Below are 14,613 nucleotides of genomic sequence, written 5' to 3'. Positions count from 1 at the left end.
CCACTTTGTCAGCATCCTGTCTTAGCCCTGCCTCTGAAGTAAACAATGTACCGGGCAGTTAGCGGACTTATATAATGTGCCGCGTCGTCCGGCTTAAATACTGTGTATACACTACAAGCTTGCGAGACTGACCAGGCGTGGCGTGGACAAAGTGGGTGGGACTGGACGCGCTGGACATCCAACTCCACCTTCCCGCAGGCTGCAGTCAGCAGTAGTTGGTTATTTTTCTTCTGCTGCCAATGTTGAGGAACGCTGCTCAGCTTCCTGTATTTGGTCCGAAAGTTCGAACAATCCAGAAAAGCACTTTCACACTGCAGGCGAACCGGACCATGGTTCAGAAGATCCGGACCGAGGCCACCTCTCTTGGTCGGACCAAAATCTGGTCCTTTGGTCCAGACCGTGGTTCGCGGCCCCTTTCACACCTGCTACTTTGGTTCGGACCAAACTGAAAAGTCCGAAAGTCCGGACCAAACGAGGCAGGTGTGAAAGCACCCTAGGAGTCAGGTAAGCTCTGACTTTCGTAACTTAACAGCGTGGTGCTTTTGTGCGTCTCAGCAGAGGAAACTAACCTGCATGTTTATGCTGTGAAGGTACGCCAGCAGCTCATTTAAGAGACAGCAATGTTATTTTATTCGTTATTTTGTTTGTTGTTGAGCTAAAGGTCAGATTTGCACTCCGCAGCGCTTCTATGGTGCACAAAACCCTAACTCTGGCCTACAAGGCAAAAAAACAGACCAGCTCCTTCATACTTGATGGCAATGGTCAAAGCCGGATCTGTACCAAGAGCTCTTAGAGCTTTCAGTACGGCTCGGCTCGAAACTCCATCCCTCAAAACCCACAGAAAACAGACATCCAGACTCTTCTCTGTGCTAGAGGACCAGGGTGGTGGAATGAACTTCGACTGGTTGTCAGAACAGCAGAGTCACTCGCGGTCTTCAAACGTCGACTAAAGACACATCTTTTCAAAGAGTTCCTGAACTAATCATAAAAAAAGGTTCCTAGGGTTCTAAACATGATCAAGCTCTGTGTATCTCTTGATCCTAGTCTACAAACTAGCTTTGGATATTTGAAGTAACATTGAAGCACTGTTGTAAGTCTGCTAAATACCTTAAATTTTAATGTAAATGTGCACCTATAGGGGGCGCCGAGTGGTCCAGCGGTCTAATGCGCTGCCACTATGAGCGGGAGGTTCGAACCCCCGCTCATGCAGCTTTGCCATCAGCTGCCGGTGCTCAGAGGGAGCAAAATTGGCTCTGCTCCCTCTGGGGTGGGTAGATGGTGCTCTCTCCCCATCACACTTAAGGTAGCGCTGGGCAGCACGAGGCGTCTGTGAGCGGATGAATCGGGACCTAGCCGCTGTGCTTTCCTCCGAGCGCGCTAGCTGCTCAGGCAATGATTCATCAGCAACAGCTCGAAAAAAGGGGTGATTGACTTCACACGTGTCGGAGGAGGCGTGTGCTCGTCCGCATCCTCCGAAGGTCACGGGCGTCACCGGTGATGGGGACGCACAAAGGGTTGGGACAATTGGATATCCAAATTGGGAGAAAATGGGGAAAAATCTGAAATAAAATTATTAAAATGTGCACCTATAGAAATGGACTTTGATGATTGACCGACATCAGTGTTTTCCACCACCAAATTAAAAACATGCCAGAACAAATCTTACTTCCAGATCACTACACCCATCATTGAGGATTTATACTACTAAACTATGACCCTATGTTAACGTGTGAAAATAGACTGTTGGCAGGGTGTAAGACAGCAAAGGACGCAGTGTGTCCTTGCGCAGTGTGTACTATAGGGCCCATGATCTTAAAAGCATTATCTAATGTTATCTCACCAATAAATAAGCTCTAATCACTCTTTTGAATCAGCTAGTATTTCGGCTAGCTTACATCAGAAATGAATGCAAAACACACCAGTTTCTATAGACAGTCATAAACACTGTAGAAGTTAAGCATGCACCCACCTATCCACGAATTACAGTATAGAGCAAAACCTGAGCAATGCTTTTACAGAGGAATTACAGTTCTTAAAAAGTTTTCACCCCCTACAGATTTCTTTTTTATCATACTTATATTTTTCAGAGTAACAAACACATTTTAATATTAGACAAATATAACCTAAGTAAATATAAAAACTAATTTTTAAACAATAATTTCATTTATTATGGGAAAACATCTATTTAAAATCAATCCTTTTGTCGGCAAAACACTGCAATCAAGCGTTGGTGAGTTGGTGAGCAATGAGCCTTTTGCATCTCTGTGGAGGAATTTTGGTCCACAATTTTTTTTAGGTCTTTGCAGAATTGTTTTCATTTCAAAACGTTGGAGGGTTTTTCAGTAGGAACAGCCTTTGACCTTTGCTTTGTTTTTTAGACCATTCAGAGTTGGACCTGCTAGTGTGCTTTGGGTCATTGTCCTGCTGCAGAACCCACCGCAGAGTACACCTGAGCTTAGGGCCAGGCTGGTTTGGATTTTTATTTATTTTTTTAACAATACAGCCCTAATTACATACCATACACAAGCTGCTGGGGAAATTAAAATGTATACATAACTTATTTTACACACAAAAAAAATACATGGGAAAATCTACACACACACACACACACACACTATGCTATAATAAACACAAGTCAAAATTGATGCTGACACGTGCAGATGTGTAACTTCTGCTCAACAATTCCTATTTCACATGTAGTTACACTGTTATCTTATGATTGTTAGTGTGTAACTATGCAGGTATTACATTTATTATAAAGTGGAACCTACTATTTTAATAATTCCCAATCAGAGGATGTCCCAGTAAAAAAAACAGTAAAAACAACAACACCTACCATAAACCTTAAATAAAACTTTATTATTTACTTGTTGTGGAACTCTTGTCAGTGTTGTGGAACTGATTATTCAAAGCTGTCCAGATACAGCAGGAGAGATACTTTGGAGAAGCAATTTGAGTGAAAAACGAAGCTCTTCTATCTCTCTCCGCGCTGCGCTGCTCCAGTTTAATGACCGGAGTTTCCAGTCGGCCTGTTTTTACCCTCTTTTTGTTTTTCTGGAGAACCAATTACTCTGAACGGAACAAAAAAACAAGCACAAACATTTAGCTAACCTTTGAAGGCCTATACTCACAACATGCTGCTGTTTTCTCTTTGCCCCCCGCAGGACTCCTAATAATGCCACCACGGCTCAGGGCCTCAGTGGCTATGAATGCACCCTCACTGAAAGAATTATGATACCACAATGCAACAGCAGTGACCAAACAGGAGAAGAATTCGGGCTAATTAGAGCAAACTGCATTTTTCCACCTTCAAATTGGGATGGTTGTATGTAGAGTCACGTCTCATGTCCTGTATGTACACAACAATGGCTGCATTCCATTCCAATTAGTACCCATTCTCTGTCTTTGGACACCACCTCTAATTAATGCTTTTAGCTATCTAGCCTTTTTTTCCAGACCCAGGTGTGCTTGCTCCATTGTTTAGGTACGTTTTGTGAAAGCGTAAAAGCTGTTTTTAAACCCGAGACCAGTCCACAGTACCAACCTCTTTCTTCTCCTGGTGCCACGTGTGGGGTTGCGCGATTGGTTCATTTTGTAACATGGCGCTTCAACTTATCACACTATTATATCCCCTTTTCATCAGTATTCCCTTGTGAAAAAAAATAGGTTATACTAGTATACCAAGCATTATTATGCTATAGTGCACTGAAGTGTTCTTGTAGCCAAATTATTAATCAGTATATTTAAAGAGTGCTAAAATGGAACAACTTTTTTTGTACTTAATATACTTTAATTGTAAAAAAAAAAAAAAATAGTACAAAAGTCTTACTTAAATTGTGCTAAGTGTATTTAACTGTACTAAAATGTGTGGAACCCCATATTTAAAATATGCTTACAGTAAAATACATATAATACATTTAATGTGTATAACAACTGTATCACTAGTATACATCGAGTATATTCGAAATTCACTAAGAATTGATGTTAAATATATGTGATCTATTTACATTAGAATACAAATAGGCTTCTTGTTCCTGTCTTTTGTAAGTAGGACACATCTTGTATACTTTGTTGGGTATAAAAATATATTTTAATATACTGTCCTACAATTTTTAGCATGTTGTTTCTTTTAGCAATTTTCTTAAAATGTTATAAATGTAGTCATTTAATTTACCTTCTAAAAGTTACATGATACATTTTTTCTTAAGTGAATTACTGTAACAGATTTTTTAACACACTTTGCTAAAAATATACAAAAGTATATTTGGAAATAAGTATTTTAGAAGTATATTGAATTGCATTAAACTAAAAGTGTACTTCATAGCAGTCTATTTTTTTTATTCAAAAATACACTATATTGTATTTTTTTGTATAAGTACGATCAAAGTTTACTTTCAAACATTTGATAAAAGCACAATATTAATTTACTTTTAATACACTCTAAAAAAACAGAGGTATGATATAAGTACTTTTTTGTACTCAAAGGTACACTCTTTATAATTGTTCACTCAAAGGTACAATATTGGTCTTTACAGGGTCAGATTTGTTCCCTCTGAAGTACAAAGTAATTCCTAACAGCAATAAGTAAAATGTGTACCATTTAACCAGCCAAAGGTACATTCTGTATTCTGTATCACTGTACTAATACTAATAAACAATATATATTTTAATTGCACATTTTTTATTTGAAAGCCAGACAATTTTGGATCATTTTTTAGCCATATTCAGTTGATGATAATGTTCACGGGCGTGGTAGTGGGGGGAAAAGTGTACCTGACTACCCAGGGCCCAAGTAGGGGGAGGGGCCCATGAAAATCATGTTCCTTGTGTACTGGCATGGATAAGGGCCCACTGACACTGAGAGTGTACAGGGCCCAAAATTTGCTGCTACGCCCCTGATAATGTTTATAATCTTTATAATCTTTACTGGCACAAAAACCATGGGTACAACAAAGGACTTTCACTGAAAGGTATTTTTTTGTACCTCAATATAAGGTACAGCCCCAGCGACAAGCTTTGTACTCTTTTAGGTACAAATCTGTACTTATTTTTCTTAGTGTGTATATGTTAGGTAAGTACAGAAATCTGTTATAGCTCTCTAGTACATTAGACAATATGTTTTAAGTACAATTAAGTATAGATTTTTTTTTACCAGGGTTTGCATAATAACACAGCTTGATGGATTAGATTGGATGGAGGGACAATCTCCTTCAGAATTCATGTGTCCATCAATTATAGCAAGTTGTTCAGGTCCTGAAGTAGCAAAGCAGCCCCACTTTTTTGGGTTCTTTTGTGGCCTCCTGTATGAGTTGTCCATGTCCTTGTGCGGTAATATTGGTAGGCCGGTCACTCCCTGGGAAGATTCACCACTGTTCTCTGTTTTCTAAATGTATGAATAATAATTCTTACACCATTTAAGGTGTAAAAAGAAATTTAGCAAGCTAGCAAACTACTAAGATGTACTAGTAGTGATTTTTAATACTTGTTATGAAGAAAATTGCAGTAAAACATTGAAACTACACGTAAAATATGTAAGAAAATAGGAAAACAAGGAAAATACTTGTGTATTTTTATTATTTGGTAGCTTGTGCTTTATCTTGCTAGTAATTCTCGTAGGCATCTGCTTTGAGTGTTCCTCTGAAAAATCTCTGTTTGAAGTATCATGTAGCTTCAACACTTCCCCTAACCTACCCCTCCAGCCTAACAAGACACATAAACGCACAAAACAGAGGAGTAGGGCTGAGTGGTGGGGCCAAGGGGTGAAATGGGACGAGGCCGCTGATTCTTGTTTAAGCGCCTCAGATCTTAACGCCTGCTCATTTTTTAGAAGGGAAAAGAGCTGTAACCTTTAAATTTGACAGCACACACAAACACACACACACACACACACACACACACAGTGTACGGACTGTCACTGGGGGTGCAGAGTGCGATGATGAACAGGTGCTAGCTGTGTGTTCTGACAGACGAGGACTGTGTGTTTTGGCGGTGCTGTATTTCTCACCTGTGAGCTGTCAGCACCTGCAGTGGAGTGTATTTGCTCCAGTTAGCCACACACAGCTGTTTCCCCAGTACCTTCCCAAACACAGCCCCGATGGGGAGGATTACAGCTGCTCAACAGCTGCTTTACAGCAGATTATTCAGTGGAGATCTTGTTTTTTATTTTATATTTTGGCTTCTGTTATGGGAATAAGATTGTCAGGATTGGGGTGATCTCACTATTAATTATAAGTATAAGTAACTATAACTGATTGGGAACTATGTCTAGTTTTGGTAATCTGAAGTATTTATTCAAAATATGTATTTAAGTTGGTAGCATTTGTAGCGTTACATAAGCCGTTCATAACAACTAAGAAACAGTACTGTAAAAAAGTATTTCCCCCTTACAGATTTCTTTTTTTTTTTTTTTTTTGCTTTTTTTGTCATAATTACATTTCTCAGATTATCAAACAAGCTTTAGTACCAGCCAAAGATGACCTGAGTAAATATAAAAAAACACTTTTTTTTAATATAGTTGTATTTATTAGAGAGAAAAGCAATCCAAGGCAACCTGGCCCTGTGTGAAAATTAGAGAATCAACATACCAGACTATAGAGATCATACAAAATTCAGGGCCTCAGAAATCTACCAATGAAATGTGGAGCTACTTTGAGTTTGTTAATGGTGTATTAACAAACATACACCATTTTTGCATGGGCAACTCTATGCTCCTATCACTAGCATTGTAAGTCTGTTGGGAGCATTGAATAAAAGGGCTGTAATTTGGAATATTGGGGCTTTAGGTTGAAAAAACTGTGTGTTTTCACACAAACTATGCTTACTATCAAGGAGCAGAAGTTAGTCTGCTGGAATAAAGACTGAAAGAAAGAGTCTACAGCTCTGGAAAAAATAAGAGACCACTTCAAAATGATAAGTTTCTTTCATTTTACCAAATTGAAAAGCTCTGGAATATAATCAAGAGGAAGATGGATGATCACAAGCCATCAAAGCAAGCTGAACTGCTTGAATTTTTGCACCAGGAGTGGCATACAGTTATCCAAAAGCAGTGTGTAAGACTGGTGGAGGAGAACATGCCAAGATGCATGACAACTGTAAATAAAAACCAGGGTTATTCCACCAAATATACATTTATGAACTCCTAAAACTGTGTGAATATGAACTTGTTTTCTTTGCATTATTTGAGGTCTGAAAGCTCTACATCTTTTTTTGTTATTTCAGCCATTTCCATTGACTGCAAATAAATGCAATAAATGACTATTTTTATTGGGAATTTGGGAGAAATGTCATCCAGAGTTTATAGAATAAAACAACAATGTTCATTTAACTTAAACATAAACCTATAAAAAAAAGCAAAATCAAAATCAGAGAAACTGATTCAGAAACTGAAGTGGTCTCTTAATTTTTTTCCAGAGCTGTATATATATGTGCCTGAGGACCACTAAAAAGATCCAGAACAATAGACTATGACGTGCTTCGAACAATAGAGTAACCCAGAAGAGATCAGGCCACAGATAAAAGAGGAGGTGCCAAAAAGTAGGTCATACTCAGAGAGACAGCTGTGAATTGGTGTAATGATGACTTTGATTGTAAAGCTTGTTTGTAGAGAAAAAAAAAGCCTATAATATATACATACATCAGCTGATGAAAGCATTAGAGTCTTGCTCTGAGCTACAGAGGCGAGTTACTGAGTTCTTTTAAAGAATAAATGTGTGGGCATGAAAGAGTACACGCTCACAAATCAGTTCACAAGGTACAGCAGTGCTTGTGAATAAAAGCCAGAGTTCAAAAGGTAAAAAGTGCACTGCAAAAGGTGATAAGGTTCCTACAACATTTATATGGTGTATTGCTGAACAGTTTCGGTATATGTATACAGGGTTTGTAGAAAATAGAACACTGCTGAATAAAAGATGGTCCATCTGCTTTTTTTATAAGCAACCTGAGCATTTCAGCCATGAATTAGAAAAATATGTTCAGTCAAAATGTGACAATGCAAAGTGTAACTGAGTTGTTACAAGTCTGTTCTGTGTTGACACAAACACGATTAATAATAGCAAGGTTCTATGTTGTTCTGTGTGAACTTTGGGAATATTAACAAGAATATGATACTACCATGTTTGGAGGCTACACTTTATCCTGTCTTGCTCTCACTGTGAGTTGTTGAGGAACTACCGCCACCATGTTTGGAGACTATACTTTATTCTGGCTAGTTGTCACTGTAAGTTATTGAGGAACTACCGCCACCATGTTTGGAGGCTATGTTTTTTCCTGTCCAGCCCTCATTGTGAGTTGTTGATGAAAGTACCACCACCATGTTTGGAGGATACACTTTATCACGTTTAGCTCTCACTGTAAGTTGTTGATGAACTACCGCCACCATGTTTGGAGACTATACTTTATTCTGGCTAGTTGTCACTGTGAGTTGTTGAGGAACTACCGCCACCATGTTTGAAGGGTTTATTTTTCCCTGTGTAGCTCTCACTGTGAGTTGTTGAGGAACTACCGCCGCCATGTTTGGAGACTATACTTTATTCTGGCTAGTTGTCACTGTGAGTTGTTGAGGAACTACCGCCGCCATGTTTGGAGACTATACTTTATTCTGGCTAGTTGTCACTGTGAGTTGTTGAGGAACTACCGCCACCATGTTTGGAGGCTATGTTTTTTCCTGTCTAGCTCTCATTGTAAGTTGTTAATGAAACTTCCCTCCACCTTGTTTGGAAGGTACACTTTAACCTGTCCAGCCCTCATTGTGAGTTGTTGATAAAAGTACCACCATCATGTTTGGAGGATACACTTTATCACGTTTAGCTCTCACTGTATGTTGTTGAGGAACTACCGCCACTATGTTTGAAGACTATACTTTACTCTGGCTAACCATCACTGTAAGTTGTTGATGAACTGCCGCCACCATGTTTGAAGGGTTTATTTTATTTTATTTTATGTTTGGAGACTATACTTTATTCTGGCTAGTTGTCACTGTGAGTTGTTGATGAAACTTCCCTCCACCTTGTTTGGAAGGTACACTTTAACCTGTCTAGCTCTCACTGTGAGTTGTTGATGAAAGTACCACCACCATGTTTGGAGGATACACTTTATCAAGTTTAGCTCTCACTGTAAGTTATTGAGGAACTACCGCCACCATGTTTGAAGACTATACTTTACTCTGGCTAACCGTCACTGTAAGTTATTGAGGAACTACCGCCACCATGTTTTGAGACTATACTTAGGCTAGCTAGCTTAGGGTGTTTGTTGTTGATAAAAATACCACCACCATGTTTGTACTTAGATTATATAGTTTTGGCTGTGAGTTTGGATGAAATTACCTCCACCATGTTTCGAGACTGTACTAGAAAACACAGAGGGGAAAATTCCCACAAGAGAATCATAAGTCGAAAATGCACAGGTTCAAATGGAGGATTTGAGTAAAAGCATAGTTCTAAATATTTCAACATTTTTATATTAAAACTTTTATTTATTTTCTCAGCTCAGAACAATATTAGATGTTTTAATGCGATTAAAAAAATCTTTCTAAAGCTTTTAAACTCCAATTACAAGCCTGTTAAACATGCTCTAACTGTTACTACAGCATCATCTTAACAACCAGTAATTGGTTAGCAGTAATTGTAGCCTAGCTATATCTGTATTGCCAAAAACAGTTTGGAAATAATAAAAAAGAATTTGCCCACTTACAGATTTATTTTGTTTTTTTATCATACTTACATTTTTCAGATTACCAAACACATTTTCATTTTTTAATATCAGACAAATATAATCTGAGTAAATATAGAAAGAACGTTTTAATGATAATTTAAGAGAAAATATTTTTCCAAACCAATCTATGTGAATACGTATTTCCCCTTAAATCTAATAAATTGGTTGAGGCACCCTTAGTGACAACAACTGCAATCAAGCAGTGTTGCCAACTTAGCGACTTTGTCGCTATATTTAGCGACTTTTCAGACCCTCTAGCGACTTTTTTTGTAAAAAAGCGACTAGCGACAAATCTAGCGAGTTTTTGTGGTGTTATTGGAGACTTTTGGTGACCTCCCTATTTAAACAGCAACATATGTTGTTCATTTGTAACATTTCTAACACATTTATGGTGTTTTTACTCACTTTTTTCTCTCCCACAACCCTAATCCTTTACAGCTTCAAAAACATGTATTATGCAAATTAGGCGATGACGTCATTTAGCGACTTCCAGCGACTTTTAGGAAAGCCAATAGCTACTTTCCTTACTGAGGAGTTGCAATCAAGCACAAGTGGTTAAAACTGATAATGAGTCTTTCATATCTCTGTTTGAGAAATTTTGATCCACTCTTCTTTACACAATTGTTTAAATTTAGACATATTGGAAGGTTTTCCAGCATAAATTGCCTGTTTAAAATCATGCCACAGCATCTTAATCAGTCCTTAACTGGTCCACTCCAAAACCTTCATTTATTTTTTTTGTTTGAGCCATTTAGAGGTGGACTTCCTGGTGCGCTTTGGATCATTGTCCTGCTGCAGAACCCAAGTACGCCTCAGCTCACTGTGAGACATCGAGGAAACTACCACCAGCGTGTTTGAAGACTGTTTCTAACAGTCTATCCCTGCTAGTTTCAGCGCTGCACATTGACTTCACGATGCATTTACATTCTGAATGCGGCTACAGTGGAACGTTATCAATCTGAGGCCTCTACTGGCATTGATGAATGGCTGTCGGACTGAAATGGAAATTAATTGTGGGTGGTCTATAGTGAACATGTTTGTGTGTATGTGTGTGTGTGCATGTTTGTGTCATTGAGGAGAAGCACTGAGGGGCAGAAGAAGATGAATGATAGCATGTTTTGACGGGCGTGTGCGTATGTGTGTGTGTGCGGTATCTGTGTGTGCATGTGTGTGTGTGCTCACTCGCATCTATGTGCTTTCGCAGTGGCAGATAATAAGAGCAGCGATAACGCAGGCCATTTGCATTTTATTAAAGTGTTTGCCTTGTTAAGCCCCTCATTATAATGCTCCCAGTGTGCCTTGCATGTGCCTCATGGGTTGTTGCATCTTCAGAGAGGCACATCAGTTACACTGAGATGTGAGCTATCATGAGCTTATTCATGCACGCCTCCGGATCCGCCGCCAAATCCTAATGTCTCTCTTTATCTTCCTGTCTCCTCCCTGTCCCTCTCTCTCTCTTGTCTAGATCTTCACCGCGATATGGATTTCATCCAGGCTTCCTGCAAGCTAAGCCCTATCCTGCTCTGGCCAAGCGTGCCGTTTGGCGCCTTCCATCAGGATTAGCCGCCGCCCGGCAACTTGCACGCGTGTGGCGAACACCGCAGATCAGTCCTGATGCCAGCTTACGTCTTCTTCTCCACCTGGGAGGCTTCGCCTGTGGTGAATCTTAAACAGAGCGAGGAAAAAGCAATTGTCTTCAACTTGAAACAGCGGCGGGGGCATGCGGCGACTCTTTGAGCTTTTAATCTGAACAACCGCTGAAGGACTGTTTGTTCTTTGTGTACACAAAGTGTGCTGTCAACCCAGACAAAAGACTGACAAAGGCACTCTAGGACTAGGGTAATATCACCACAAAAATAAACAAGAGTGGCATAAGAGTGGCTTAACCTCTAGTTGAAATGTTTGAAATGTTTGGAATGCCATAAACTCTTCTCTGACTGCACTGATTATCAGGGATATCCAAAGGGTCTCAAACTCTAAGAAGATCAAACTCTATAAGAATCTCCTACACAAGATTCATGGGAAGCTAACATTGGACTTTAGACATTCATCTTTAGAACTTAAATCCCAGTTGTTTGACATTTGTTCGAGTTAAACAAAAAGGGTTAGTGGAAATGGGCAGAAAGACTTTGTTTGACAAGAAAAGCACAGAAAAGCTACGTATTAACCCATCACCCAAAGAACTCTGGGTCAATTGAGGGTACTACCACAGTGTAGCGTGGCAATGAGCAGCGGATTCGCAGTAATGGATCAATACAACAGCTCTGCCGAGTTCACGTTCCTACGCAACATCACAGGAGATTCAGAGGACTCCGAGGCCTGGGATGAAGCAACCCTCCTAGGCCTCCAGATCTCCCTCTCGGCCCTTCTGGCTGTCGTAACCCTGGCCACCATGCTGTCTAACGCCTTCGTCATCGCCACCATCTTCCTGACGCGGAAACTGCACACCCCCGCCAACTTCCTGATAGGCTCCTTGGCTCTGACGGACCTGCTGGTGTCCATCCTGGTCATGCCCATTAGTATCGTCTACACAGTAAGCAAGACGTGGACCCTAGGTCAGATCATGTGCGACATTTGGCTGTCCTCGGACATCACCTTCTGCACAGCGTCCATCCTGCACCTGTGTGTGATCGCGCTGGACCGCTACTGGGCAATCACAGACGCGCTAGAGTACTCCAAGAGGCGGACAACGCGGCGGGCAGCACTGATGATCGGGGTGGTGTGGGTCATCTCCATCTCAATCTCCATTCCGCCACTATTCTGGAGGCAAGCCAAGGCTCACGAGGAGCTGACTGAGTGTCTAGTCAACACGGACCAGATCTCTTACACGCTTTACTCAACTTTCGGAGCATTCTACGTGCCCACCATTCTTCTCGTCATCCTCTATGGGCGCATCTACGTGGCCGCCCGCTCTAGGATCTTCAAGACTCCAGCGTCCTGTGGAAAGCGCTTCACAACGGCACAGTTGATCCAGACATCAGCTGGCTCATCCCTCTGCTCCCTCAACTCCACATCCAATCAGGAAGGGCATCTTCACCCTGGAGGATCGGGAGGTGGAGGAGGGTCTCCACTCTTCATGAACAGTGTGAAGGTGAAGCTGGCAGACAGCGTACTGGAGCGGAAACGATTGTGCGCCGCAAGGGAAAAGAAAGCCACAAAGACCCTTGGCATCATCCTGGGGGCTTTTATCGTCTGCTGGCTACCCTTCTTCGTGGTAACTCTGGTCATGGCCATCTGCAAGGACTGCTGGTTCCATCCGGTCCTCTTCGACTTCTTCACCTGGCTCGGCTATCTCAACTCACTCATCAACCCCGTTATCTACACTGCCTTCAACGACGAGTTCAAGCAGGCCTTCCAAAAACTCATCAAGTTCAAGAAGTGCTACTGAAGGAACCTTGCAAAAACAAGCATTGAACTTCTGGCCTGTTAAGGTGGATACTCTAACAGTCCCAATCTGAACTCAAAACCAATGATGTTTGGGATGTAGGACACCATGAAGGATCTTGAACCTTTACTGTGGCATTCGTATTAGTGTCTTTGAAAATACAAAACCATGGTTATATGTGTTTGGTCACAGTACATATTTGTACAATTGAAATCCCATGAAACAGCTTGTGAAAAGAAAAAAAAAAACCTTCTGCCAAACTGTTGATGTTACCCAGTAGATTTATGTATGCATGCATAGTGAGGGCTTCTCCCTTAGGAAACATTTGTTCTGTGTCTACAAGCAATTACAGAGACTGTTCCAAAAAAGAAGTAGAAACAGGACTATAAGCTGGAAGGCTGGTGAACTGGAACTGTAGTAATGCAATTGGAACAGTTTGAAACGGTTTGAAAGAAAATGCAATGTTTTCTCAAAAAAAAAGGATCTATACCCTGTATATGGAATTACAAAGACAAAATGTGTATATATATATATAAAGAGTTCATTTTTCAAAGAATATGAAATACATATCATTTACTTTTGTTTTTTTGTGCACTGTGGTCATTTGGATAATGAGATTTGAGATTGCTTTTCCCAGCATCAGTTTACACGCATGAGCTCAGCTGAAATGCCAGTAGTCATTCACCATTGAGTCCAGGCCTAATTTAGGAAATGGCTCATTAGATTTTAACATTTTATATTTCTTAGAAACATGAATGGTCCCTGGTTTTCTTTCTGTTATAGGTTGAGGAAAAAACGATTTTCAACTTCTGGGCCACAGTGGGACTGCTAGGGAACTGTTGATATATAAATATATCAAAAATATTTTAGCATATCAAGTAAGGCTGCAATGATTAGTCGTCAACATGGACTGTAAAAATATGTTGACACAGAATTTCTTGCTCTCCGTGTCTGCAAAAATAAAATTACAGATGAAGATAAAGAGTGATGATTACTCTTTCCTACACCTAAAAAATGTTTAGTTTAACATGATTGGTGTTAAAAGTAAAGAGAAGAATTAGAGGTCGGACAGGCAAAGTGCAGTAATACAGCTCTGGAAAAAATTAAGAGACCACTTCAGTTTCTGAATCACTTTCTCTGATTTTGCAATTTATAGGTACCTGTTTGAATAAAATGAACAATGTTGTTTTATTCTATAAACTACGGACAACATTTCTCCAAAAGTCCAAATAAAAATATTCATTTAGAGCATTTATTTGCAGAAAATGAGAAATGGATGAAACAACTAAAAAGATGCAGAGCCTTCAGACCTCAAATAATGCAAAGTTCATATTCATAAAGTTTTAAGAGTACAAAAAATTATATTTGGTGGAATAACCCTGGTTTTTAGTCACAGTTTTCATGCATCTTGGCATGTTCTCCTCCACCAGTCTTACACACTGCTTTTGGATAACTTTATGCCACGCCTGGTGCAAAATTCCAAGCAGTTCAGCTTGGTTTGATGGCTTGTGATCATTCAG

The 14,613-nt window shown here is 40.0% G+C and overlaps 1 protein-coding gene across 1 annotated transcript in view; it reads left to right on the top strand.

Annotated features, from left to right (window-relative positions):
• htr1d (5-hydroxytryptamine (serotonin) receptor 1D, G protein-coupled) overlaps positions 1-13,972 on the top strand; it is a 73,104-nt gene extending 59,132 nt beyond the window's left edge. Inside the window, exon 2 of the mRNA XM_007244597.4 lies at positions 11,174-13,972. Within this exon, the coding sequence (XP_007244659.3) occupies positions 11,933-13,096 (1,164 nt within the window). The 5' untranslated portion in view covers positions 11,174-11,932 and the 3' untranslated portion in view covers positions 13,097-13,972. The remainder of the gene's footprint in view (positions 1-11,173) is intronic.
• The last annotated feature ends 641 nt before the right edge of the window (positions 13,973-14,613 follow it).

Source organism: Astyanax mexicanus, chromosome 14 (genome assembly GCF_023375975.1).
Source record: "Astyanax mexicanus isolate ESR-SI-001 chromosome 14, AstMex3_surface, whole genome shotgun sequence".
NCBI lineage: Eukaryota > Metazoa > Chordata > Actinopteri > Characiformes > Acestrorhamphidae > Astyanax > Astyanax mexicanus.
The sequence above is the reverse complement of the archived record's forward strand: the minus strand, read 5'-3'. Positions and strand labels throughout refer to the sequence as shown.